The sequence below is a fragment of the Emydura macquarii genome, unplaced genomic scaffold, assembly GCF_026122565.2.
Source record: "Emydura macquarii macquarii isolate MOO-44397 ecotype Brisbane River unplaced genomic scaffold, CSIRO-AGI_Emac_v2 contig_1876, whole genome shotgun sequence".
In the NCBI taxonomy this organism is placed as follows: domain Eukaryota; kingdom Metazoa; phylum Chordata; order Testudines; family Chelidae; genus Emydura; species Emydura macquarii.
In genome coordinates this window covers 3,581,622-3,607,340 of record NW_027132013.1, presented here as the reverse complement: position 1 = coordinate 3,607,340, position 25,719 = coordinate 3,581,622, and the positions used below count along the sequence as shown (strand labels likewise).

General features: G+C 40.1%; 1 protein-coding gene and 1 long non-coding RNA gene across 4 annotated transcripts; both read right to left on the bottom strand.

The window, feature by feature from the left end:
- Positions 1-801: 801 nt before the first annotated feature.
- On the bottom strand, positions 802-9,355 carry LOC137159611 (uncharacterized). Its single transcript, XR_010921663.1, has 3 exons — positions 9,330-9,355; positions 5,629-5,703; positions 802-933 (listed from the first exon to the last, which is right to left on the bottom strand). It is a non-coding gene; the product is annotated as an uncharacterized lncRNA (long non-coding RNA).
- A 6,020-nt stretch (positions 9,356-15,375) lies between these two features.
- On the bottom strand, positions 15,376-22,102 carry FADD (Fas associated via death domain). 3 transcript variants are annotated; one of them, XM_067558227.1, is made up of 3 exons: positions 22,083-22,102; positions 18,061-18,369; positions 15,376-17,390 (listed from the first exon to the last, which is right to left on the bottom strand). In XM_067558227.1, exons 2-3 carry the CDS (start codon positions 18,356-18,358, stop codon positions 17,113-17,115), a joined length of 576 nt encoding a protein of 191 aa, XP_067414328.1. In that variant the 5' UTR covers positions 18,359-18,369; positions 22,083-22,102; the 3' UTR covers positions 15,376-17,112. The 3 variants fall into 3 exon arrangements, with proteins under 3 accessions (XP_067414328.1, XP_067414329.1, XP_067414326.1); XM_067558228.1 differs by lacking the exon at positions 22,083-22,102 and adding an exon at positions 18,955-19,005; XM_067558225.1 differs by lacking the exon at positions 22,083-22,102 and adding an exon at positions 18,691-18,765.
- Between the last annotated feature and the right edge of the window lie 3,617 nt (positions 22,103-25,719).

Sequence of the window (25,719 nt, the reverse complement as noted above, 5' to 3'; positions counted from 1 at the left end):
ATAATGAGTGAAATTCACTTCACATTCACAATACCTGAGTAAGTAGACATTAATGTGGGTGAGATCTGTGAGGGGTGTAATAGGTAAAATCCATCATTCCCCAACCCAGGGCCAGGGGACTGAAAGACAGCCCCCTCCATAATGACTTCCCCAGCCTTGGAGCTGGAATACTGAATGATGGCCCCTGTCCCCTTGCATGGATGGTTAGTACTAATGGATCTACATACTTTTTTTATGCCGGTAGCTGGCTGGCTGAGTTTGTGATTGAAATTATTATTGTAATGGTGCTGGAATATTACTGTATAACTTTTTATGTATTAGGGTACCTAGAGGCTTCCATAAGCATCATTTTATTATTTAAGTATCAATAAATAATAGATCCAATAGCCTCTCCTCTGGTCTGGCATTAGTGATGTCATCTGTACTGACCTGACCAGAGCCATCCACCCTGCACACAGGGAATACAGAGACCTCCTGTATATCTCCTTCAACCATGTGTCCTCCATCAGCATACTGCACATGGAGGATTTAAATGGTGAGGACGTCCTTGTGCAGACCATTGCACAGGGATGAATTGCATTCACTATGCAAAGTCATAGAGGATAGATACCAATATATAGCCTCTCAGCCATTATAGGTACATTCTGTAGATGCATCTTCGGTGCAGACATAACTAATTTGACTGTTTTAGACCTTACCTGTTCTGGAGGGAGTACCCAGAACCCCCCAAACCTAAATCCTACCTTTTGACACCAATCTTTCAACTACACAATTGGATTTCAAGCCAGATAACCAAGTAACTAGATTTCTGTTTTTAATTGATTTTAGGCCAGTAATATGTCTGAGAAAATAATCCTCATGGTAACAGCCCACTGAAGCCTCCAGTCGACTCCTTCCTCAGGCACTGGTTTCAGTATAGCTTCTTCCCCGCCCCTGCCAGAGACACATCCACTGATGAAGTAATGGCTACCATTCAGAATGAAACGAAGCATCCTTATTTTGGACTACTAGCAGTCTGCATTTCTACTGTCAAATAGCTTTTCTATACCTATGTAAGCAGGGTCTGAATGAGCTTCCCCTGCCAAGCTGGCTGGGGGAAGGGGACCAGGCATCAGGGCCAGACTGTATTTGCAGGAGTTTAGGTGCTCAGCATGATGGGATGGGACTGCTTTGCCCAAATGATCCCTTGGTTGGTATTGGGTTACAAATCACTGTAGTGTTAAATGCAGGGGTAATGAAATGTTGTTCTCATTACTGCATGAGCAAAGGGCAGCAGAACTGAGTTTAGCCTGGGCTGATTGAAGGGTCACTATCATCTGAACCAAACTGGCTAAACAAGGGATTGCGATGCTAGCACTGTGAAGGTTGAGGAGGGTGGGGACAGGTATCTGAAAATGTGGGTTTTGCCTAAGTGCCCCAGGCATATTTAACCTTCTTCTCCCATTATGCAAAGATAGAGCTAATTGAGATTCTATGATGAGTCCTTTGTTTTGTTAAGTGCTTGCTAGAGCTGAAATCATCTACTGTAGGACAGCGCTCCTGCCCAGTTTCATCAGCACTGAGGCTCACCCATTAAGTAAGAGCTGACAGTCACAAAGAGCTGAGAGATTCAGGGAGCTGGGAGGAACCTCAAGAGACTTAGTCATAGTGGAGAAGCAGGTGGTAGCAGGCAGAAGCACAAGGTGCTAGTGTGCACGCAGCAGAGCAGCTAGTGGAGTGACTGGCAGAGCAATGAGTGGCCTGGGGGGTGGCAAGTGGCCAGACAGCAGAGTGAGCAAAGTGCCTTCTTTCCCTCTCTCTTCTCCCCTCCCCTCCCCACCCCACACCAAACAGCTAGGGAAATGAACTCCGCAGCTGCACCTCTAGACTCTGTATCTACCCTGACTAAAACAATACCTGAGTGGGGTGCTATGAAGAGAAGGGCACATTAAAGGAACTTCTCGTTGCTGGACTTAAGAATCTGAGGCAAAAGGAAACTGCTCAAAGTACTCTGGGGTAGGTATTCTCTTCATGGTTTTATGCGTATGAATTCTGCTGTACTTGCAGCATTTTCCCTAGTTTGCTGAGTTACTTTTCCCCTTTTTATTAAAAATCTCTTTTCTACACTCAGTCTCTGTGCTTGCAATAGGGAAGTATTGCCCCTAGAGGCACCCAAGGGGTGGTGTATCATTTTTCCAGGTTACGAAGGGGGGGCTAGGGCCAGTTTTGTGTTGTATTGTTGAAGAAACCCCTAGATATTGAACCCAGCCCTTGTTGCTGGAAGAAGGGCTACACTTAGTTCATCTTCTTTAAGATGGTGCAGTCCAGGGTGCCATAAAGCTGCATTTTTATACTTTATGACATTGGATTTTGGACCCAATTTTGCCATCTTTAAGCAGGCAAATCTCCCATTGACATCACTGGCAAATTTGCCATCTAAATACTGTAGGATGTCATACGCAGAAAGAGTTAAAAATTGCTGCAAGTGTGCATTGTTCATGCCTGTTGAGTATGTCTTTTGCTCTTTAAATGGGTGTCATATTTCTTTATGATGGTATCACACAGTTTTTATGGAGGTGTAGCAAAAGCTGGTGACACCTGTTTCCTTCTATAAAAAGCCACATAAAATCCATCTGCAAGATTCGTAGACTAGCTATCTCCGGAGATGGGAAAGATGGGAAATATCCTGTCGTGTCGTCCCCCCCCCCACCTTCTGACAAAACACTTATTGTCTTGAGGGAGTGGGGCAAGTTCTGTGACCTGGCTCAGGCCTGCTTGTTGCTAGATAATAATTAGACTTAACACTTAATTAGCACTGTACAAACATTAACTAGTTAATCATTAGCTAATATCTTACTGCACTGTGATGGCAGTACAGACATAGCAAATGAACAGTAACAGTCTTGTGTATGCAATGAAGGGAATGAAGTCCAGGAAGGAACAGTTAGGATTCATTCAGGGAACCAGTTTATAGTCAGGCTGATGCAGTAATAAGCAAGGGGGACATTTTCTTATGCCCTCTGTTTATTTCTGGGCTAAAATTCGTGTTCTTCTAAAATCTGCTCTCATGAGACTTTTTGACTTATGCCATATTATTAACATCATGACTCTCATATAAAAGAGCCAGCATAAATATTTTCTTAAGAACAGACTCCTAGGCTGGGCCATAAGTAAAGCTGTCAAAACAGAGGAAAAAGAACTCATTAAATTCTTGTACATAGAGATGCAGTATGCTCCTCACTTTGCCTACTTTATGCAACACATATAGCTTGTTTTAATTCCAACTATAGTTCAAAGCCCATCCCAAATCAATATACATGTTATTTAAAGGACAAAAGGTTATGCTGTTATGTGCACAGCAGTAACTTTTCTTTTAACAGTAACATTTCTTTTAATGGTTCATATTTCTTCACCTACAAAGAACACTATTTTGTATATTTCAGATTTGGAATATTTTGCCTCTGAAATTAATTTGGTGATCTCAGTCCACTTCCCAGCACTTAGATGCCATCCTCACAAAAGCCATCATTGCAACTGGCATCAAATAGCCCTCTTGTTGGCTCTCTCATCAGTGAAGCCAAGGACCAAAAGGGCAGAGAGAATGGCCTGTCCTTTGCCACTTAGAGACAGTCATTCAGGGGAGCACAAGAAAATTTGTACTTCTGCTGTCTGAGCTGACTTAGACCCTGTCTACACTTACCTCCAAGATTCGGCAGCAATCGAGGGTAGTTATGCAAGCTACGCAAAAAACTTGTGTAACTCCCGTCGACTTCTCTGCTTCTCTTCTGCGCACCGTCTTCATTGCACTGCGCCGACGGGAACCGCGTTCCCATCGACGCAGCGCTACGCCACTTGTGAAGGTGGTCTTAGTACATCGATTTCTGGATCGACTGAGCGGGTCTTCACTGACCGCTCAGTCGATCCACAGAAATCAATCTGATGGCGGTGACTTTGCCGCCGTCAGTGTAGCTGTAGCCTTATTTATGAATAACTAAAAGGCTTCGTTCTCCAAAACTTTCAGTCCAATGTTTCATGAGCATTAAACTCACATGAGCAACTAAAAATGTACATCAAACAACTTCCCTTTTACTGTGGACCAGGCATGCTGCTCCTTTGCCATAAAAGCCCTGCAGCCAGTGATGAAAATTTTTCAGGTGTGTAAAGCTATCATAAATTGTCTTACGGTGCCATCCTGCTGGGTGCATGAGTATAGGGGCAGAATAAGTTGTTTCAGTAGTACATAGATTTTGTGCAGCTCCATACAGTGGAACAGCTTCTAGGAAGCCTTTGTGGGGCTGCTGTAAATTAGAGAAGCCTATGGTTGCTCTAATATACACCATATGATACATCAACAGGCTCCTGTAACACTCCAGAATTGGGAGAGTGTAAAGATGTCAAAGCCATCTTTGCCCCCTCCTTCCCTTGGGCTGCACATTCGCTACTTTGCCTCTTGGAGAATCAGAACAGAATCTCTCCTAGAACGTACACCTGATGTTCTTACGGTTTATCTAAAAGTAGAATGCAAGTAGTGTTAACAAAGGTAGGGCTCCACCTGGAGCTTGCCACAAAGACATAGATCCATACGGAGAAACTGTCAAACTGTAGTCCAAAGAATTGAGTTGGCTTAATAAATAGTCCTTACAAGATAGTCTTGGTTTTCCAGAACATTTTACAATAATTTTGTTTAGAAGTGTTTGAATATATCAGGGCAGGAGGAGGCACTTGACTTTAGTCTCAAGCTCTTCATTGGAGTCTCATGGTAAATTGTGCCTTTTTTTTTTAAGCATAAATAGCATAAATATGATTCCCTACATATATCTTCAAAGCAAAGTACAAACATTAATGCTTTCTGCAGCAATATTCAGCTGTTGGATACAATCTTGACAATCCACATGCCAAGTGGAACCTTGAAGAAATTCAGCTAATTAACCTTTTGACTAATCAAGGGAATTTTCAGTGTAACTAGTAGATGAGAGGACCATAACCCTATTTCAAACAGGGAATTTTGGATTATCAAGGTTATCCTCTAAATGAAAATGTCAATTTTCAGGCCTACCAGAACTTAGGGTGTTCATTTAGTAGTTTCTGGAGATAGGTCTGAACTACAAAATGCAAATCTTAATCTGGATTTTGGAGCTCCCAAAAATTATGAAGTGCTTAGTTCCAGGGGGTGGTTCAATCCAATATTCAGAAATGTGTTAGCAGTGAAATTTGCATTGAAGTCCAGGTTCAGATTCTATACTGCTCCGGTGGCTAGAGGTGTTTGAGGCTGGAGGTTTGATTCAGGCCCTTAACTAATTGTTTTATTATAATATCTAGGAACTGTGGACCTGAATCTGAGAGGTGCTGAATTCTTCCTGCAGAAGTCAGTGGGAGTTGAGGTCATTTAGCATGTCATAGTAATTTTTGGTATTTTGCTGGACTGGGCTGAAATTGTCTTCTATTCTTTGAAATTCCTTTCTTTTATAGTTCCAAATGGGATAAAGCAGCTTTTTGATGCTGCATAAAACCACATTGAAATACGGAGGATTTACTTCTATTCTGGAAAGACAAGGACATGTAATAATTGCAACAGTGCTGCAGGCAACTACAGCAGAGAAGTCCTTGTCCCAGAAGTTGAACTGCCAGAAGACACACAGTACATCTTACCTTTATCTGTTTACAGTCAGAATCCTGAAGAAAAGTCTGCATCAAAAGTCAGTTGTTAATGCTCTTGAGAAGATTCTGTAGAGAGCATGAATGAAAGGTTTTTCAGTTCCTGTGGTTCATTTCAGTTGCATGATTTGTGTTTTGTTTTGTTAGTATTCAACAATGCCACCACCTTTGTGAAACCAAAAAATTTTGTAGAAACATATTAGAAATATTCCCTAATCAACTCTTACCAGAAGAAACAGGACACTACTTCTGCTGTAGTGATGAGCATGATAACATTTCCAAAAACAGGATTTTCTCTGTCCTGCACACAGGTGTTGTGGCAACTTTAGTAGTAGCTCTGTTTGCTACTTTAGGTTGGTAAGCAAACTCAGCTATTCACCTTATTTGAATACACTAGATTTAACTGCAGCTTGATCATCTGAATCATTAGGGTTTAATTCAAGCAAATTCGCAGCCCTTTGCAAAGCTATAACCCTCATTGCAATGCCAGCGTTTGACCTGCCCTAAGCTCCTGTGGCACGATGGATGTAAGGTTGTTCAGCTCTTACATGGGCATAAGGGTCCAAACTAGGGGTTTGTGTTTGTGGAAAGGAATTAAAGGGTACCCACTTTCCTTTTAAACAGGACAATGGAGTTAATCTGTGATGTGACCCCAGGCAGGGCTGCATTAGAAAGAGAGATGTCCTGATTCCCCAGGAGCTCAAGTTATTAGCCCCATAGCTCAGTTCACGCAAATCAACTTATGCTCCTCATAATGCAGCACTGGATCACAAGCAGTAAAGATCACAGCACATTAGTGAGTCTCCTTGTAGATGTGGGCTTGGCAGCAGCATCTTCATCCGTCATTGTCAGGTACAGTGGTCTCACTTTAAAACTTTCCAGTTTTGCTTGATTACAGTATTGCCAATAATATGCATATGCTATAGTAAGAATACTAAGTTTTGGGAAAGTGTGAACACTGAAGTAATGTTATTTACTTACTAAAACAAATCCAAGGCTTTTAAACCATGTCATTTTAATATTAAATGTTCATACATATACCTTTTAAGTATTCCAGCTAAATCTCTTACAAGGGAGTTAACAAGGCTGTCAATCCACAATCTTTTGTGATCACTAATTCCCATGAATAATGAAGAGTATATAAAGAAAACCTATACCCTGTGCTTATTTCTTCATTGCAATTTGCCCCTTTTACACTACCCATTAGAAATCTGATTAAAATGGTCCCTAGGGAATATCTGCAGAGTAGAGGGTTTCCCCATCTGGACTAAGGATTCTGTGCTTTCCCCTCTCCAGCTCCTATCTTAAGTGATATCAGGGAGAAAGGAGGCATTCTGGGGAGATTCTACAGAGAGGGAGGGAGGGAGGAATTGCCAGAGGATGCTGTGGGCTAGCTATTCTCAGCTGTTCACAGGGATTGTGGGCAGCCCTCTGGCTGTTCAGGTCTTTGGCTGCCCCAAAACTACGGGGAGCACAAACGTGGATTAAAGACGCCTTTGTCCATCCCCACACAAGAACAACTGCACAGAATGCAGAAATGGAGAATCAGGGCCCTTATGCTGAGGGCTGATCATTCAACAAATATTAAAAACAACAATCAAAGACCTCTGTTGGCAGCTGCCTAGGTTACATAGTTAAGGACTTACTTTGTTTATTAACATTGTGTTCATTTGAAACAAAATATAGGGCATCAGTCAAATTCTTACTTACTTGGGTATCTTTAGTCATATCAGTAAGGGTTACTCACGCAAATAAATGTTTGCAGTGTTGGGAACTATGTTTAATTGGTCCCCAGAAAATAAAATAAATGATTTTTCTCTAGAGAAGCAAATAGTTAATAAATAGATTATCTTGCCAGTCTTTTTGTTTGTTTGTTTTTAAAATTGCTCCTTGTTAATACCCAAGTGTTTAAATCCAAATGGTAGCTATAAAATCATTCTCTTGCGCAAATTTGGACAAGGCCAATTTCTGTCGAATCACAACATAAAACTGTAAATTAAAGCAACATGCATCAGCTTCCTCACTGACCTATTTTCTCCTTAGATTTTTGTAATATACCCCTGGTAACTCTCCAAATATAGCTTGTACAGTAATTTAGGCTTCACACTGAAACTTTGTTTTAGATTTAAATCTATTATGAGCCCTGAACAAAATTCCAAGGGGACAGGAAGTTTTCCAAGCCTCTCAGTAAATGTAACTGCTTGTCTATCGCTGGGTTATCAGGAATGTGTGTAAATTAGACGGATTTTAACATTTTTCTTTTTAAAAAGGTGATGTACATATTGAGTGAAAATATAATCTATTTTGCTTTCTATTGTTAAAAGTGATGTTTTTACCAGAAAATAAGATTGCTAAATTATACAAAAAAATCTTGGCTAAGTGACATATAATAGCATTGCAAATTCAGACAGACTGTACACTACATAGTTTTTAGCTCTAATTAGTTTTAATTTGTGTGCATATAAATTAGTAATTGCATGAACAAACATGCCACTAAACACATAATTCCCAGTTTTCATGAGTGAATGTGGCTGCAAAAACTGATGCACCCTCAAATATTTTCAGAATATTTTTAGAAGACTGTTGAAAATAAGCTCCTTAATTCTTAGGCCAAGACCCTCTGCTGTGCCCAGTCTCTGCTGGATACAGCAATGAGGAAGGGCTCTCAGTTGTAGCTGCCTGATCCTAGGACTGTTTTTTGTCAGAGTGTAGACTAGCCTGAAGGTTGCTATGAACTGTGCCAACTTGTAACAGCTCTCAGAGTGCTCTGCTAGGTGGAATGGGAGGAAATCAGCACAGTCCTGCCACACACCCCTACTTACTCCCTACGTAGGAGGCTGCCATGGGGGTGGTAATTAAGGAGTCAGCTATGCCAACAGTGTATGACTACTAGCAATTTCCCCACACTGGTTCTGCCCACTTTGTGCCACTGGAGTAGGGTAAAGGGACTAGATGATGATCTATCTTCTAGGGTCTGGGGTTCAAGCCTACAAAATACTTCACACTCTTGGTTCCAACTGTTTCTTCAACTTACTAAAATTGGGCAATAGATGCTGGAATGCCACAGGAAGTATTCACCAATGAGTCTACTGTTCAGAAAATAGGATAGAAGGACTGACTGGGGGTGTGGGTTTTATTGTTTAGATATAATTGGTTCTGTGTGTAGTGTACTAGATGGCAAGGGGTAAGAGAAGTTACTTTTAAGAAAAACAAGTGGGGACTCATGTGCCTATTTAAACAAACCAGAATTTTTATGAGGCCTTGAATAACATCAGAGAGTAATTATTCTAAGAGAAGGGTAGCCTTGAGTAGAACTACAAACAAAAGTTTAAAAAACCCTCTAAAATCAATTAAAGGCTACACACAGACAATTATTTTTTCCACAAAGTGTTTTCATACAACCTTTTTGATCTACCTTTACACATGCATGCTTTCTGCAGATGTCAGTTACTGATTTGTGTACAAAATCAGCTATTGATTTATATGTACAAATGCCTTTTTTGTATACAAGTGTCAGAGAGCACCTCCATTGCTACCCAGTGAACCTCACAGTTTGACCACTTCAGATGGTTTCACAATCAGAAACATATACCAAGCCCTTTACCTTACACCAAGATGTGTATTTATTTCCCTCTTACATAGTAATACTGTGTAATACAGACTTATAGCAAAGGCAGACTCCAGCACAAGCTCACCCTCTGAGTTTCCTTATGAATGCCTCTTGAGCTACATTACTACTAGTTGCTGGTTCCTCCCCTTATATTCACCTCCCCACCCCCCATTACCTTGTTAGCCCAGTGATTGACATCCACATGTTTACCATCCCCCTCCAGAAAGTGTATAATTGTCCTCAGCTGAGCCTGCAGCCTCCTCCATGCTGTAGCCATGTTAATGATCATGATGCTGTGATAGCATCCTGTCACAAGGTCACTTTTTGCACAGACAAAACTTTGTCACAGGTAAATAATAGTGCATGCAAAACTATACCCATAGTTCTAGAAGAGTGGATAAAGCCCTTCTGAAAAAGCAGTTCAACATATGAAGTACCTGTTGTTCTGAGACCACAGCAAGCAAACTTTGATCATGTGTGCTACTGACTTCAGCAGGAGTTTAAAAAAGCAACAAAAGCATGCAGAACAGGTTTACCAAAATTTTCACTTGCAGTTGTTATTTCTTAATCACAAAAGTAAGATGAGAACAGGCCTTCTTGCACATTTTTAACAAATAGTGAAAAAGGCCAAGTAGTATTTTACACTATGACAATGGTCCAAATTTATCTTTGGTGTAATTCCATTTAAATTGCTTTCTTAAATTCAAGGTTGGCTAAAATGCTGTCAGCATCCACCAAAAAAAAAAAAAAAAGGTTACAGCGCTTTTCTTTATAGGTATTTTTCTTTGAACAGCTAGAATTCAGAAAGATGGGGAAAATGGACATTAATGCTACTTGAGCTTCTGCAGTTAAAACACAAGAATCTGATATGCTTGGAAATACAGCACACTAAAATTAAACAACTTCAGCCTCTGTCATTTGTCATATATCTCTGGAAATGTCAAAATTACTAAATGAACATACAGATTAAAATAAAATTGTGCATGACAATGAGCATTGCAAAAAAACCACTGAGATTCTTTTTAAAGCTGTAGCTATTTTAGAGATGAATGGTAAGATACTCCAAAAAAGTAAAACAGTATGAAAGAAATAATTCTGCTGATGAAATTTATGCTTACTTCCAGTGCTTAATTTGTGCCAGGGCTGAGCCCCGGCATCTCTAGGCTTGGCACTTCATAGTCCCAGCACCTCTGGCCTTGCTGCAGCAGTTATGGAGGTAAACAAATATTGCTTGAGCCCTCCCTTGCACCTCTTTCATTAAAAATTAAGCACCGCCTACTTCAGTACACACTCTTCATAGCCCAAAGGGTGGCTGCAAATCTGTATAGGTTCCTATATGCAAGTGGGCATGTGTTTCTTCATGTTATATGCAGGTCTGTATGTGTTTCCTTATTAAGTTAAAGAAATCTTTGCTTCCATGCCAGCAGCCTTGGCAGAATATAATGAACTTCCTTTCCTTTAAACCTACAATTCCCAGAATCCAGTGCAACACGCAGACTCCTATACAGCCCTAACTGCTCTAACAATGAAAGGGTTATGAAAGTAGCAACAATTTTTTAAAGTTCTTGTAGTTTAACATCAGGGAAGGAGGCAGCCCCTTCCCCCCAGTAAAAAAAAACTCACTTTTCTATGGTATATGGAAGAGGCAGTTAATTCATTTCTGTGATTTCATCATTGTACTTTTAAAATTTGCAGTAAAAACTCTGGCACAGGAAATAAGTAATAAACCAGAGAGCAGTTCAGAAAATCTCTCCTAATGATGGAAATTTATGAACATATTTCAGAGGGTAAAAGAAGATCCATGAAGGGAAAGGGAAAAAACTGAAAAGAATAATATGAATCAGACTTAAAATGAAAGTTAAAGATATTCAAGATGAGAAAAGTATACGTTAAGAAGACAGAGGTGAAAGGTACAGCTCAGAAAGATTCAACATGTACACAATGTGCTGCTTGTGTTAATAAGGGGACTGTATGGAGCAGTTAGCATATGTGAAGCATGCTGGTATTTCAGGGCAGTGAAATGTGTGTGATAAAATGTGCTCCAGAAGCTAGAGAATGTGGAAGCAAAACAAACATTTCACTTAAAACCTTATTGAAAACGACTTTGCATAAAAGGAATTTTAATTATGGCCCACAACATACATACTTAAGTTCTTTAATTTATGAAAAAAATAATGGCACATGCATTTTTTTTTTTTACATTTAAATATATTATGTATGATTCATATCCCAAAACACTAAGGCAAGTGGGGTGGGGAGGTGGGAGTCAGGAAAGATGACAGCCCCACTATCTCCCCTCTCCAGTGACCTGACGAAAGAGCCCTCCAGAAGTACGCTGTCTGAGATCAGAGATGGGAGAGATGTCCAGCACCACCTTCGCACTAGTAGCTCATTTTGATTTTTTTTTTTAAACAGCTCAAAAGCAGACCATGGGGTCAAGTCAGTAAGGCTTTAGTAACTTTCATGAAGTACTTGGCTCTCACAGGGTAATGGAAAGATAAGATATGAAGTTGGTAGAATGAGCATGACAAGGCACTCATATTACAGGAATACATGCAGTGTATAAATTATCTATATTTTCAAATGGTATGATGTAATGTTAGTACTGGATTGGCTATGCTAATTAGGGTAGCCAGATGTCCCAATTTTATAGGGATAGTCCTGATATTCAGGGCTTTTTTCTTATATAGGCGCCTAGTACCACCCAATTGCTGTCCAGATTTTTCACACTTGCTATCTGGTCACCCTAATGCTAATGTGTTGTTTAATCTCTGAGTATGCCAAGATATTTCCAGAAGGCTGAACAGACTCAGACTGAGCCATGTGTTCATGGTTTTAAAAAAAAACAAAACAAAAAAACAGTGCTGTGCCTTCTCTCCTGCCAAATAAGACTCCTGAGTCTTTAGGCAACATTGCATGTGGAGATCAAAAACGAAAGACAATATTAGGGAACTCTAGTACATTACATCTCTTGCCCATACAACACTTTGTGCAGGGATTTGGTTTCAGGCTCTCCAGAGAAGGCAGAACCTTTCTCAGATTACACTAGCCTGCTGCAGAATGATGGGATACATTCACTTCTCCATACTGTGGCAATTATGCCCCAGTAGTAATTACAAGAAATTCCAAGGGGGACAGTAGTAAATCTTATATATTGTTTGATCTTATGAAAAGGAACACTAGTAACCTATGCCCCAATGTAGATTTTAATATTGCTACTTTTTAAAAACAAGATTTAGTATCAATGTAAATGTTTTAATTCAATTTAAGAAGTATAATTGAAAACAGATTTTTGTTTGGCTTTAAGCATTCTCCTACATTTTTTGTAACCTGCATCACTGCACATGAGGACCAGGAAGCAAAACTGTGTAGCAATATAGTATGTTAAAATATATCTGAAACTGACTAGTCTATTTTTATTGTACACAAAGTGAAATGCAAAAAGTAAATACAGAATGGTGAAATATTTCTAACATTTTTTAGTTTTCTTGATATTTATTATTTTAAGGATATGACTTCATGCTCTCTCTTTGAATGGTATTACTTCATTTATTAGTCACATAATGTAGAGAATTTAAATTAGAGATTAGCTTTGCATGTCTTTCATTTAAACTTCTGCTGTACACAATCTATGAGTGGGTGAGGGAGTGTTAATGACAAAACTTTGCCCAGTGCTCTCAGAGCTCCTGATAATGATAATGAACAATTTTTACCCCCATTTTATATTTGGGGAAATCGGGGCACATAGAGGCCAAGAGATTTTTTCTTTCCCATGCTTAGAAGAGGCTTATTGGTAGTTAGGAACAGAAGAGAGGTCTTCCATTCCCTTTATTAATCAGACACAGATTCCCTCACAGTTTATGTGACTATAAGTTGAATTTTAGATTTTTAATCACAATTTTTCTATACTGGAAACTCAAGAAAAATTAAACTCTGAATGAAGGCTCCCCTATTTTTCCTTTTCTGATACATATGTCAAAATAGGGAACTATATAATAGAGAACTGCACATTTTTAATTTTTCCTCCTCTATCAACATAGATACCAACTTCATTTTTTCACAAAAGGAAAGTTATTTGCTTCTTCAGACTGTGATCTCTGTCACGCACTTGAATGCTTCGCTGCCATGTGTGAAGTGTCTGGGATGAGAACCAGGACCTCCAAATCAGAGGTCATAGTTCTTTCCCAGAAGAAAGTGAATTGTTCTCTCCCGGTGAAGGGGAAGCAGCTGCCTTTAGTAGAAGAGTTTAAGTATCTAGGGGTCTTGTTCACAAGTGATGGTAAGCGGGAGATTGACCAGTGGATTGGTGCAGCAGGGATGCAGGTGCTGTACTGATTTGTGGTGGTGAAGCAGGAGCTGAGTTTTCAGACTAAGCTCTCAGTTTACAGGTCAATCTATGTTCCCATCCTCACTAATGAGTCATGAACTTTGGGTAATGACCAAAAGGACGAGATCACAGGTACAAGCAGCAGAAATGAGGTTTCTCCGCAGGGTGACTGGGCCGATTCTCCGAGATAGGATGGGAGGCTTGGCTGTTCAGGAGAGCCTTGGAGTAGAGCCACTTCTCCTCCAGCTCAAGAGAAGTCAGCTGAGGTAGTCTGGGCACCTGATAAGGATGCACCCAAGTAGGCATCCTTTGGAACTATACCAGGTACGTCCCACTGGCAGGAGGCCCTGAGGCTGACCCAGGACACACTGGAGAGATTATATCTCCTGGCTAGCCTAGGAATCCCCCAGGAGGACCCTGTTGCAGAAGAAAGGGCGATCTGGTCCTCCCTACTCTCCATACTGCTGCTGTGACCCTCAAAAAGAAAAGTAGCATAAAGGAAAAGAAGAAGGAAGTTGTTTTAGGAAATAACATTTTGTGAATTGTATATATATGTGCATAAAAAATTCCCTGGTATAAAATCTTACATTACAATTTCAACCTTACATGCAGAAATTCAAACATGATCTATTTGGTGCATCCTACCACTCCCCCTTGCTTCCTTATGCCACAGCATTAACAAATTTTATATTATGTTCCACTTCTTGAGCAGATTTGGTTTTTAACATAGTATGGGTCAGGTGTTGCTATCTCTTGTAGTTATTCTACCACAGGTGAAAACTATTCCAATTATTTTCAAAACAAGATATTCTAATTACATGTAATTAAGTACCATACTTGTAATCTTTGTGTCACATATACGTATATCTTCTGTGAACCAAAAGTCCATCTGTTATGTTAAATACTGGGAATAAGGGGGGAAAAGTAACGAGGACAAAATACTTGGGACATTGAACTGTGAGTTGTTGCAGAGCAGGCTTGCTATTTCATTACAAAAGTACATTTGCATTGTCTGTAAACATAACAGCTCACCCAGCCAATGTTACTAAAACCCCCCTGAATATAGAGAATGGTAGGCAGAAAATTTTATAAGAGATAGTGTTATCTTTACAGCAGGAAGAATGAAAGAATCCATAGATATTTTAACATAATAAAATTTGTTGAATTAGTCATTCTGCTCCAGATTAGCATTTTATTCAGCACTGAATTCAAAATTTGTGTTTACTTATTCATTAGTTCTTAAGAACTAAACTCTTTTGAAGTCTGTGTGACATACAGGCAGAACAAGCTATTGTTCTATTATAGTTCAATTACTTAAAACTGTACATGCATAAAGGCAGACGTGGAAGCTACTGCCTCACCCTTTATTCCTTTCTATGTAGACAGTTGAAAACATTGGTCTCTGGCTTATTATGATCATAAATATCTTTGTACCAATCTTTCATTGTTCAGCATGAAGGTACTGGGTACACATTACATCAAAGTTTCTATTAATTGTAATCAAGTGTTAACTTATCAATTTCTGAAGCTCAGACGTCAGCTGAATTGAAAATTTGGGGACACTCATGACAGTTTTGCGTGGCTTCTGTGTGCGATCATTCCTACTGAATTTCAGGCTTCTTGTCAATTTCATACTGTGCTGAGTGCAGTGATGCTGCCCTGTGGTGAGGAGCTGACAAACAGCAGTACTGTGTCAGCTACACAGAACAAAATGAGAAAGGTTCAGGAGCATAGTGAAGCATCTCGCTTCAGGTATGAATTTTACATTCTGTTCTTGGTAGGATGTTTCTGAGGCCAGCAGCTGTGCTAGTCAAAGTTACATCAATATTGATTTCAGAGGAATTCATGCACGGTGCTGGCGCTAGACGTAGGAGACATGGAAGGCATGAAAGCAGGTTTTAAAGTAGGTGCAGTTTTCACAATCGTGGGGTAAGGGCCAAATTTGAAGTTTGCAGGAGGCCCCACATGACCTTAAACTGGCTTGCCCAGCCATGCTTTTTGACTGTGGGCTGTTTCTGGCTTCCTCAAAGAGAGTGGTGTTAAGGAGCTGAGGTGAGAGAAAACTGGAGAAAGCTGATTGAAGGAGTATTGGACCAGGAGCCACGCTCAATTACAGCACCATGTGACGAAGGAGAACCGATTCTCATCCGCATAGTAAAGTGGATAAACTGTAGGTGATGGGATTATATTTCCTTCAGTAACTTCATTTCTCCATAAGAAAAAGCTTTTGTTTATTCATTGTGTATCTCTTTATCGTAACATGCAATATTATTAAGAGCATAGACAACTGAATTGTACTTTCATCATTGAAAACTGTGGACCATCAGAATGGGGTCAGTGCTTTGGGTTCTACTCACAGGGTGGGCTCTCAGATTCTCTGTGGTGGTGGGTTTGAGCAGAGTTCTCAGAAGGACGGTAACAATGGGAAGGAATCTTTTGCATTCCAGGAGGAACATGGAGGGCCCTTTACACAACTACATAAGGTCTTTTATTTATTTTACAGTGTTGGGATAGCAGCCCTTTCTTTATGGCGGGGAAGGGACTTTGTCTCAGGTAATTTGTTCTGAAAATAGGCACTTTTGAGCTGAAAAAAGGCCATCAGAATGGCTCGGACCCTTGCACTGCAATATTAGGGCCTAATTCTATATGGTGCTTAACATCCTTGCATGGAAAAAGAGGGCATGAAGGACCACTCGGAACATATTCCTTATCTCTCATGATCTTGCAGCATGTGGCTAGTATCTGTTTTGGTGTTTTTTCTTATAAACAAAATTATTCAGCCACCTCAAATTTGGAAATGCATAGATGTCAGGAAATTTTAAATATGGTTCCCACGGCAATCATACTGAGTACAAATTTCAAGGCAAAAATTTAAAAGCAGCTGCAGTCATGCAAAATGCCATGTCTGGATAGTGAGCTGAGTTATGGCTGCTGAAGGAATTGCAACTTTGAATTTCTTGATTTTTGCAGATTTAAAAATAATATTTTGTACGTAGGAAGCACTTCATCCAAGGAGCACAAAACTCTTTATAAGCTTTTTTTGAATAAGCTCCACAACACTCCTTCAAGATAGGTACCACAGATAACTAGTAGTATTCCTATTTTGCAGATGTGGGAGGCAAAGAGCATTTCACACTCAAGTGCCTAAATATGACTCTGGTCACCAAGCTTTAAGTATCTACAAATCAGAGGCTAAGGCCAGACATTTCATAAAATACTAATGAATCTGGCTGCCTAACTTGAGAAAAGATAAGAATTTTTACTGGGCAGGCACTCATGTTTTCTGAAATATAAAAACCCTTTAAATTGTCTCAGACTGAAAATTAAGGCACCCAAAATCATAAGTGTTTTTTGAAAATCTTGGTCTGTGTTTCTAAACATGAATGTAAGCTCTTAAGTCAATGGCGAGGTAACGAATAGAACTGTCAGTATCCTGACTCTTGTTCTAATAATTCAACTGCTTTCCCTTCCTTTTCATTTAAGCTTTTTCAGTTGTAATGTTGCATTTATATATATATATATCTGTATTGATTTCATTGTTTCAATTCTCCAGTTGTGAAAGTTTGTCTTCGAGTTTGTCTGCTACCAGGTTCATTCTACAATCCCGAAGGGCTTTTAGTAAGTCAGCAACCTTCGCTTCCTTTCCCTTCAATTTCTGCCACTCTCGAAGTGACTGCATCAATTGTTCTTGCAGGTTATAGGGATTGGCTGTTAGAATTCTATCAATTTTTGTATCAGAAATTCCTAATTTTCGAACTAGCACTTTCCAGTTTTTCCCAACGTTTTCACATATAACTTCAAAAGCTAGAGTCTGCTGACCTGAAAAGTAAACAAAATGACAAAATCCAGTTTATGCCAAGTGAATGATTTACAAAAGAGACATTTAACAAGTGCATTTCTCTATTCATTTTTACTGTATAGATTTGTCCATGTACATAGTAAGGACCACACTGTAGTTGCAAAGCCACTGGATGTGCTGAGCTGTGTAGGAACACCTCATACCTGATGTAGTTTTCACAGGCCTTGTGTCACACAGTGACAACACTTCTCCATGAGTGCCAGGGGAGCTGCTCCTACTCCTTCTGAAAAGCTGGTTGCGGCGTGCACTCCCTCACTCTCCTGTGTATATGTGTGGCCAGTGCAGGAAGAAGGTAGTTGTGGAACTCCATGGGACAGTCTAGAGCCATAGTGCTAGATTTGGGGTCCTTGCTAACAATGAGTAAGACTCAAATAGTGCATAGTACGTATACTGGTCTTTTGCAAAGGGGTGAATTTCACAACAAAACTATTTCCAGCTATTTGAAACATTATTCACCTTTTTTTTTTTTTTTTTTTTAAAAAGAGTAAGGCAGAACTCCTCTCCAACAGTGTTTGCGGGTTAGTTTTAAAGATGTCCACATCTAGCTTACTAAAAAATACCCAAAACATTTATCAGTGTTTGCCAAGGTGTTAGTTTGTGAAATAAAAATAAGAAGATGTGTCCACCTACGTTTTTCTTTCACATCTAATTGGTCGACAACTTCACCTTGTCCACCGTCGATGAACTCCTCTAGCTGCATTTTCAGATCTTCTCTTTTAATGGTTTCGATCATGCACTGGAGAAAATCTAACTTCTCTCTTGCAATCTCCCGCTGTTCCAGGAGGATGGTGAAGAGATCATTGCCACTTTTTACAGACTCAAGCTTCCTTTTGCCAATTTTCTCCCGGCACAGAAATTTAAGGGCAGAGAGCTCACTGTCAGATAAGCTCATGGAAAATGAATGCAGCAGAGACAAAAATGAGTCCATTTTGGTAAGCTCTGTGAAAGAATATCAAGAAAAAAAAAATTTTTTTGTATAAGAAAACATACAGGAAGTCTCACAAATTGTCTGCTTTCTACATTCCCAGGAAAAGCCTTTTATTAAATATACAAGTTATTAAAAATGAAAGTATAGTTCTTTGGCATGATTACACACCTGGAAGGCAATTAAACATTAGCTATTTCTCTACAAACATTTCTTACTTTCACTTTCACAATCCTTATTATTGATAAAATCTTACACTTTCCAAAGTTTGGAACAAACTTCACTACACTTTCTCTTGGAAAGACATGTTTAATTTCACGGGAGTTGCTACTTACTTCCTGGTTTAATCTGTTGCACTGAAAGCCTAGCTGCGGTGAAGAAAAACTTCACTGTGCGGAAGGCAAGCTTGCTTTCCCTTTACACAGGCTGCCTGTCACCGGAAATCACATGAATGAGTGATGCAAACATTTCAGCCTCAGGGAGTGCTCTATTTTCCAGTGAACAGTAGATGGCAATACCATACAGCTATCTATCCTACCTTATACACACACACCCCCTGAATACTAGTGCTATGTACACACATACTACTGAATAAATACATCAAAATATGTAGTCTAAAGATCCACAGAAGAGCCATCCAAAATGGTCCTAAGTTATTATGAAAAAGCAAAGCAAATCAACTGAATGTTAAGTAAAACATCGCAGTTAAGGATTGTGTATATATTTAAATTAAATCCTTCCCCTTAAGTATTATAACTCATTAAGTGTAAAAACTGATGTTAAAAAATACAAAACACGGAAGACAGTATTCTGAAAGTATTCAGAAGTTTTAATCTGAATTACTATGGTAGCTGCATAAAGGTTTATTTCACACTAAAAAAGGGGGACAGATTTATGCCTGGCGTAACTCCCTTTAAGTCAGCAGACTTACACCAAGAATTAACTTAGCCTATTCTTTTTACTATTCCAATACTAAGCCCTAATCATAAGAGACTCACAAGCCTATTTTAACTCTTTGTTCAGTTCTGGGCATCTAAACTGAGATTGAACTATGATATCATGTTTAAACCAGACCGCTGGAAGTGTACTTTCATTTTTCAATGTTGTGGGAGGCAGATGTAACCCCCTTTTTTTTCTGGGTTACTTGGGAGCAGGCAACACTCACCGGTGTGCCTGACGTTGCTAACAGCAAAGGAGATCCTGAGTATCCTAGTGATGATGTAGGATAGGTGGGAATCCTCTATCCACCCCTCTACTGCAGTCCCATTACTTCTAAAGGAATTTAAAATTGGCGGTGCCTCCACCTGGCTGGCCCCTACACACGCTCAATAGCAGGCCTTGGGAGCTTCCAGGACTAAATCTAGTCTAAGGATTATAATAATCCGAGACATAGCTCTAACTCAACAATTGCAATTATGCAAACTAAACATCCAATACATTTAAATTAATTAGAGTTAACACACCTTTACTTAACAAATTAAAGAAAAATGGCATAAGAGACTGAAATTAAACATCCCTATTATTTTAAATCCACAGGGACAGCTGAATAAACCAATTAATAAAAATAGTCTACAGTAACAAATGAAACTTGTCTAATTGGCATCTACACTGCCGCTATTTACCTCACTTCCAGAGTGTACACTCCCCTAGAGTTCAGCGCTCTAACCCCTTGCTTGCGTGGGCGCGCTTGAAGATCTGAAGAAGGAGGCAGCACTCTGTTGGTTCAGTGTACCAGTTCAGCCCAGTTATCAAGCTGGAGATCTGGAGTTGGCCCAACCAAATGTCTGCAGTCCTGACCCTGCTTGATGGGACACTCACTCTCTCTCTCTGCCTCTTCTCAGGCCCAGTCAAAGTCTCTCTGCTGTTCCCCTTCCTTTATATGCCCTGCCCCCAAACAACAGAGGGAGAACACTCAGACCACCTTCACTGCAGGCCCACCTCAGGCAACTCCAGGCTCAGTCCCTGCCCTGGCTTGGGCAATGCCACCAACCTCCGAAGCTCCCTGCTTGATCAAAACTCCAGCAGACTCTCAGCAGCAGCTTGGGGATCCCAGCCTCAGCTGTGCTCCACCCCAGCACCAAAATGGAGTCCCCCACATGCTTTTCTCTGATTCCCTGGAAGGGGAAGAAGAGCCTCTCTCCTTTTTCCCCAAGGCATCATGGGAGTTGTAGTCTCCCAGCATCTTCCCAACTATAAAACTCCCAATTAAGTTCCAAGGCCCCTGAAGTACAGAGTGCCTACACAGAGATAAATTAGGATGAGGCAATTATGGAGTGAATCAGGGTGCCTGCTGCTAAGTATACTGTGCCTATTCCATATAGCGTCCTGCAGAGTTAGGGTTTAGAGTATTGATGGCACAGAAGAGTAGGTGACCAAGTTCAGAATAAAATGAGGGCATCTTAAATCTCAGTTGAGAACTATCCTCAGAGTGAGGTATGCATAATTAACCGAGGAATTTTATATTATATTATACAAAGTGTGTGTTTTTGGTGCCATCTTTCAGGGCAGCATCTGCCTCCTGCTGCAAGAAAAAAAGCAGGTCCACCTGCTTGGATGATTAGCTGTGCATAGTTTCCCACACTTTGAAAACATTTGCAAATGGTAAGTGGCTAAATAAGCCAGGACCTAGGGATAACTAGGGCCCCCATTTGCAGGAGGATTTTCTGGATGCTGGCCAAGTTTAGCATTTACATAGTCCTTTACAATCATTAATTTATCAATCAGCCATAAATCTGAAAGGCCTACTTCTCTTCTTTTTACAAGAAGGGAATGAATCACTGTAGTGGAGTGGTGAAATGAGTTGACAAAGGGACCCAGTGTCATAGCCAGGATCAGAACATAGGGACGATCTTGGGGACAAGGAATAAAAGACTCCTATTGCCCCCTCATGTTATTACGCTGCTTCCCTTGTGGCCAGAAGTCAAAATGGCTGCTCAATGGAGGAGTCAGCCCAGCTGCAGGCCATCGGCAGGAACAGGAGCAGCTGTCTGAGTGAAATGCCATCCACACCAATGAATTGATATCAGATTCTTCTAAAAGCTGAGGGAGCCTATTATCATGAATTTCACTGACCTCAGAGGTGAAGCCTGGAATTACAAATAACCCACAATTGTTAAGAAAAATCAGACAAATTTTCAAACCCAGCAACAATTAATATTTTCGAGCTTATTTTTATACAGAGAAAGGCGGGGAGCTTTTCTTAAAAATGAAAGCTAGGTTTAGCCCAGACATTTCTAACTCTCTAAGCCCTGGGGGAGCTTGCAGTTGTGGGCTTTACAAGGACCTACCGCTGGACTTCTCTCATAACTTTGTAAACCAACCTGAAGTTCTCCTGTGTACTCTGGTGTGGGTGGGGGGGACGGAGAGGTCTCTCTCATTTTCTTCCCCAATTCACACACATTATTAATTATTTCTAGCACAGCCTTCAATTTGCTAGGCACTGTACATACACAGCAGGCACAGTCCCTGCCTCAAATATTATTGTCTGTGGCTCCCACATCTTTATCCTCATGCTCCAGTTTTAGGGAGAACAAAAGCCATTTTCTATAACTTAACTTTCTGGTTAAAAGAGTTTAAAAAAAAAAAAAAAAAAAATCCCAGAAGAACAAACCATCTCCAAACAAATATTCCCATTAAATCATTTCCTCCCCACGCTTACAAGTGAAACCTTTGACTCTACTTTCAACTAATCACAAAAATCAGGATTACTATTGGTGCCTTCACTAACCTCCTCTCTTCTTCTTTGTTCTCCTGATGTAGGGGAAGTGATTGCATTTCCTATCAGGCAGGTGTTATAAGCTGGCTAATGTGTATGCGGCACCACTGCCCTTCACTGGATGGAATATCAGACCTGCTTAAAGGGCTTATCCTTTGGGAGTCACATAGGTGTGGGAAGAGGAGAATTACCAGCTACAGGGTGATATGGAGAGGATATGCTAATACCTGGAGAGAATTATCAACACTGAGGATGTGCATGATGGGATTCACTCCTGGCTGTTTCCCTATCTGTTTTCTAAGGGACAGAGTAGGTCTAAGTATTTTCTTTCTCATGTCCTGATGATTCCTTTAAATAAAGGCATGAGACACCAGAGACACTGTGGGATGGTGTACTGAGGTCAAACAGGAAAGATCCATTCACAACACAGCAATTTGAAACACACAGGTTCAGAATGTAAGAAGTTATCAGGCATAAGACCCAATAACAAACAATATAAAGTTTCTGATTGTACAGAATGAGGCATCTCAGTGTACATTTTTATTCTGCAATAAAATATGAATCTAATATGACTCTATCAAACACTGCACCAGTGAAAAAAACAAAATACGCGGAGCTCAAGTCAGGCTTGGTGTTGTCAGTGGGCCAAGTTCACAGCTGAGTCTATGTTAAGGAACTCTGAATTACCATAATTTACACCTTTTTGGTAGCGCCCTCAGCCGGTAAATTAAAATAATTTAAACTGGATTAGACACCCATAAATTCAGGGCCAAATTCAGAGCTGATAGGTGAAGTGGTGCAATTGCAGTTCACTATGTAAGTGTGTGTGTAAGGGAGTCTAAATTGGCATCATTGCACATTGAGGGGCTCAAAGATATAAATCAACACTTTAATTCCTTTAGACTCACCTTTGAAATTTGGCACAGTGGAGTTTACCAGTTTTTTTTACCACTTTTACCAGGCCTGAATTTGATCTGTTAAGTCTAGTCTGACACATGCACAGCTGGAAAATGAAGGAGCTTGCTGTCCTTTAGTCTACTGCCTCTAAAGGCAATTCACAAGGCTGAGTGAAGTTGATGTCTACCAGTGGGCAACAAATGGTAACCTTTTCAATGTGCAGAATGAAGTTTAACAGAACTATTTATTTGAACAGTTCAACTTTCAATGGCAGTTTCCCAGCTAGTTAGCTGTGTGAGTGATCATGCCACATAATCAAATGGTGTCTAGATTTCATGGGCAATATCTTACAAAATCAGACAGAGGGAGCTCAAAGCTTTATAGAACATTAAATAGATCTTCTGTTCAGTTTCCGTAGCAGTATTAGTAAGAGCGCCAACTATCTAGACTGCTATAAGGTGTCAATTTCCAAGGTATCTAGGCCTCCACTACAAATTTAAAGACTGCAAAATTTATTCTGTAAAGGATTTTGCTCTCTGCTCTATGAGTTGGCTGCAGTTACTTTGTGTGTGTAACTGTGGTGTAAATGGTACAGTTTAGATGTCTATTGAGAAGTACATCATTTGTTAACAGTTGCTTTAAAAGCAGCATACCAAGTTGTGTGCATTGTACGCTAATGAGATTTAAATAAAGTATATAGTACTGTGCTTGAAATTTGAGCAATTTGTTACGTGGGTTTGTATTACACTTTTGGAAGGTGCTTTTTGTAGCCCAGCCTTGGCGCATCTGGCTGAGTTTTTCTCATTCTGGGAAACCTTACAGTCTGGTCCCCTGTTTATTCTTTCTGTATTCTAATAGCTGGGATCACACAATGCTTGCAGTAGGAGCTAAGGTCTACCTGCTCTAATCTAATGTAGATACCAGGGCTCATTGTCATCATATCGAAGCCGCTGCATCCAGTTGTGATTACAGTGTTTTCTCTGTTACTCTTAAGCAGCCTCCTCTGGGTCTGAGGTCAATGCGTCTTTATCAACTGGCCAAACAGCCTCATCTAAATAATGTCTGCCACCCCTCTCCTCGAAGACACGCTGTGGTAGGCTTGAAACATAAGGAATCTGACAGCTTTACCAGACCACTCTTTCTCATCTAATATTGATTGCCCTCCCTTCCCGTGACTAGACTGGGAGCCATGGGTACAGAGTATTAGGTGTTTATATTATTGCAGAAGCGCTGTATACATTTCATCTCTTGCTTTGTTTCTGAGTTACAAGCCTTTCAGTTCATATTTATTTTGCTTGCCTTTGATGTGGTGAAATTCTAAATCAATTTGATATTTTAGCAGGGTGCCCTGCTCCCTCATTTACCTGGATCGCCAAGGGAAGAGGACATGTTGGTCAAAGGATCTATATTGGCCCCATGACTGGGATTGTTCAGATTAGTGGAGATCTCAGAAACATGTCTTTTAAATGGCTGCTAACACATATGTGACCTGAGTATCTGGATCAAAATTGGGGCCGCAGCTGCAGGGTGAGGAGAAAGCCAACAGGCAGCTTCAGAGGCAGAAACTACATTCAGACTGGATGGGACTTGAGAAAACTTGCCTCCCTGCTGCAGTTGCTTTATAGGTGGATAAATAGGTTTTTATGGGACTGGCTGGGCTGACTGCCATAAGAGTGGTTAAATCAACAAGGACCACTTGGTTTTAATCTTAGCAAATAAGAAGAAGGGGGGAGCGGGGGTGGAATCCAAAATGATGTGATATTGAAATTCATTGCATTCCCAGCATGGTGTGACAAATCGTTTTGCTGGCATCCTCTTCCTACAGAACTGAATGGATTTCCCAACACACACTCCAGCCAGAATGAGGCTATGGAAGAAAGCAGACTTACTTCTCTGGCCAGACAAAAAAGGGAAAACGTAATTGAAGCCAACAATTGTCAATTGCTTAGCAAGAGAGATAATTAGTACCTGGAACTGATGGTTGATGTCTTCTTTTTAAATAGACTAACATAGATATGAATGATGGAGATGTTATCTACCTGACTTTCAACAAAATGGGTTTCTAGTATCATTTTCTTTTAAAGAACTTAGGGGGCATCTCAGAAAGAAATACTGAAGAATATTTTAGTTAAGGAGAAAGTAACAATTCAGAGGGAAAAAAAAGAAACCAGGACAAAGAAAGTAATTTAGCTGAATAATAGCATCTCTTGTAATTCTAAGATAGCTAAGCTGACTCTCGTTGTTTTTGCTATCTATCCAGCTTCTTGTGCTACTTTCATCTTGAGGGTCTTTTATATGTGAGATCATGAGTGCTCTGCATGGACGTTAAAGGTCCCTTGGTACTTTTCATTAATGAAGTGGTTTGCCTTTGTGTCTTTGGCCAAAATTTACTCTTTTCTACAAGTGTGCTGTGTGCCATTTGGTGGCTGCCCTCCATGACACAGGTGGTTGCATTTGGATAAGGAAGCTGTTTATGTATTATTTGTAAAGTTCTTCAGGATCCTAAGAGGGACTCGTCCAGGGTAAAAGAATCAGAAATGTAAAAATATTTTGACTTAAAAGAGAGAAAATTTAAAGTGGACTTCTGAAATAGCACCCTGTTGGAAAACCCCCCACAACTACAGCCAAGGAACTGAACTTCAGCAAAATATCTTGCAAACAGTTAAAAGATCTGGCCAAGTAAAAAGAACAACAAAAAATAAGTTAGCTGCTGAACTTAATATTGAAATAAGGGGAGCGTTAATCCAACCAA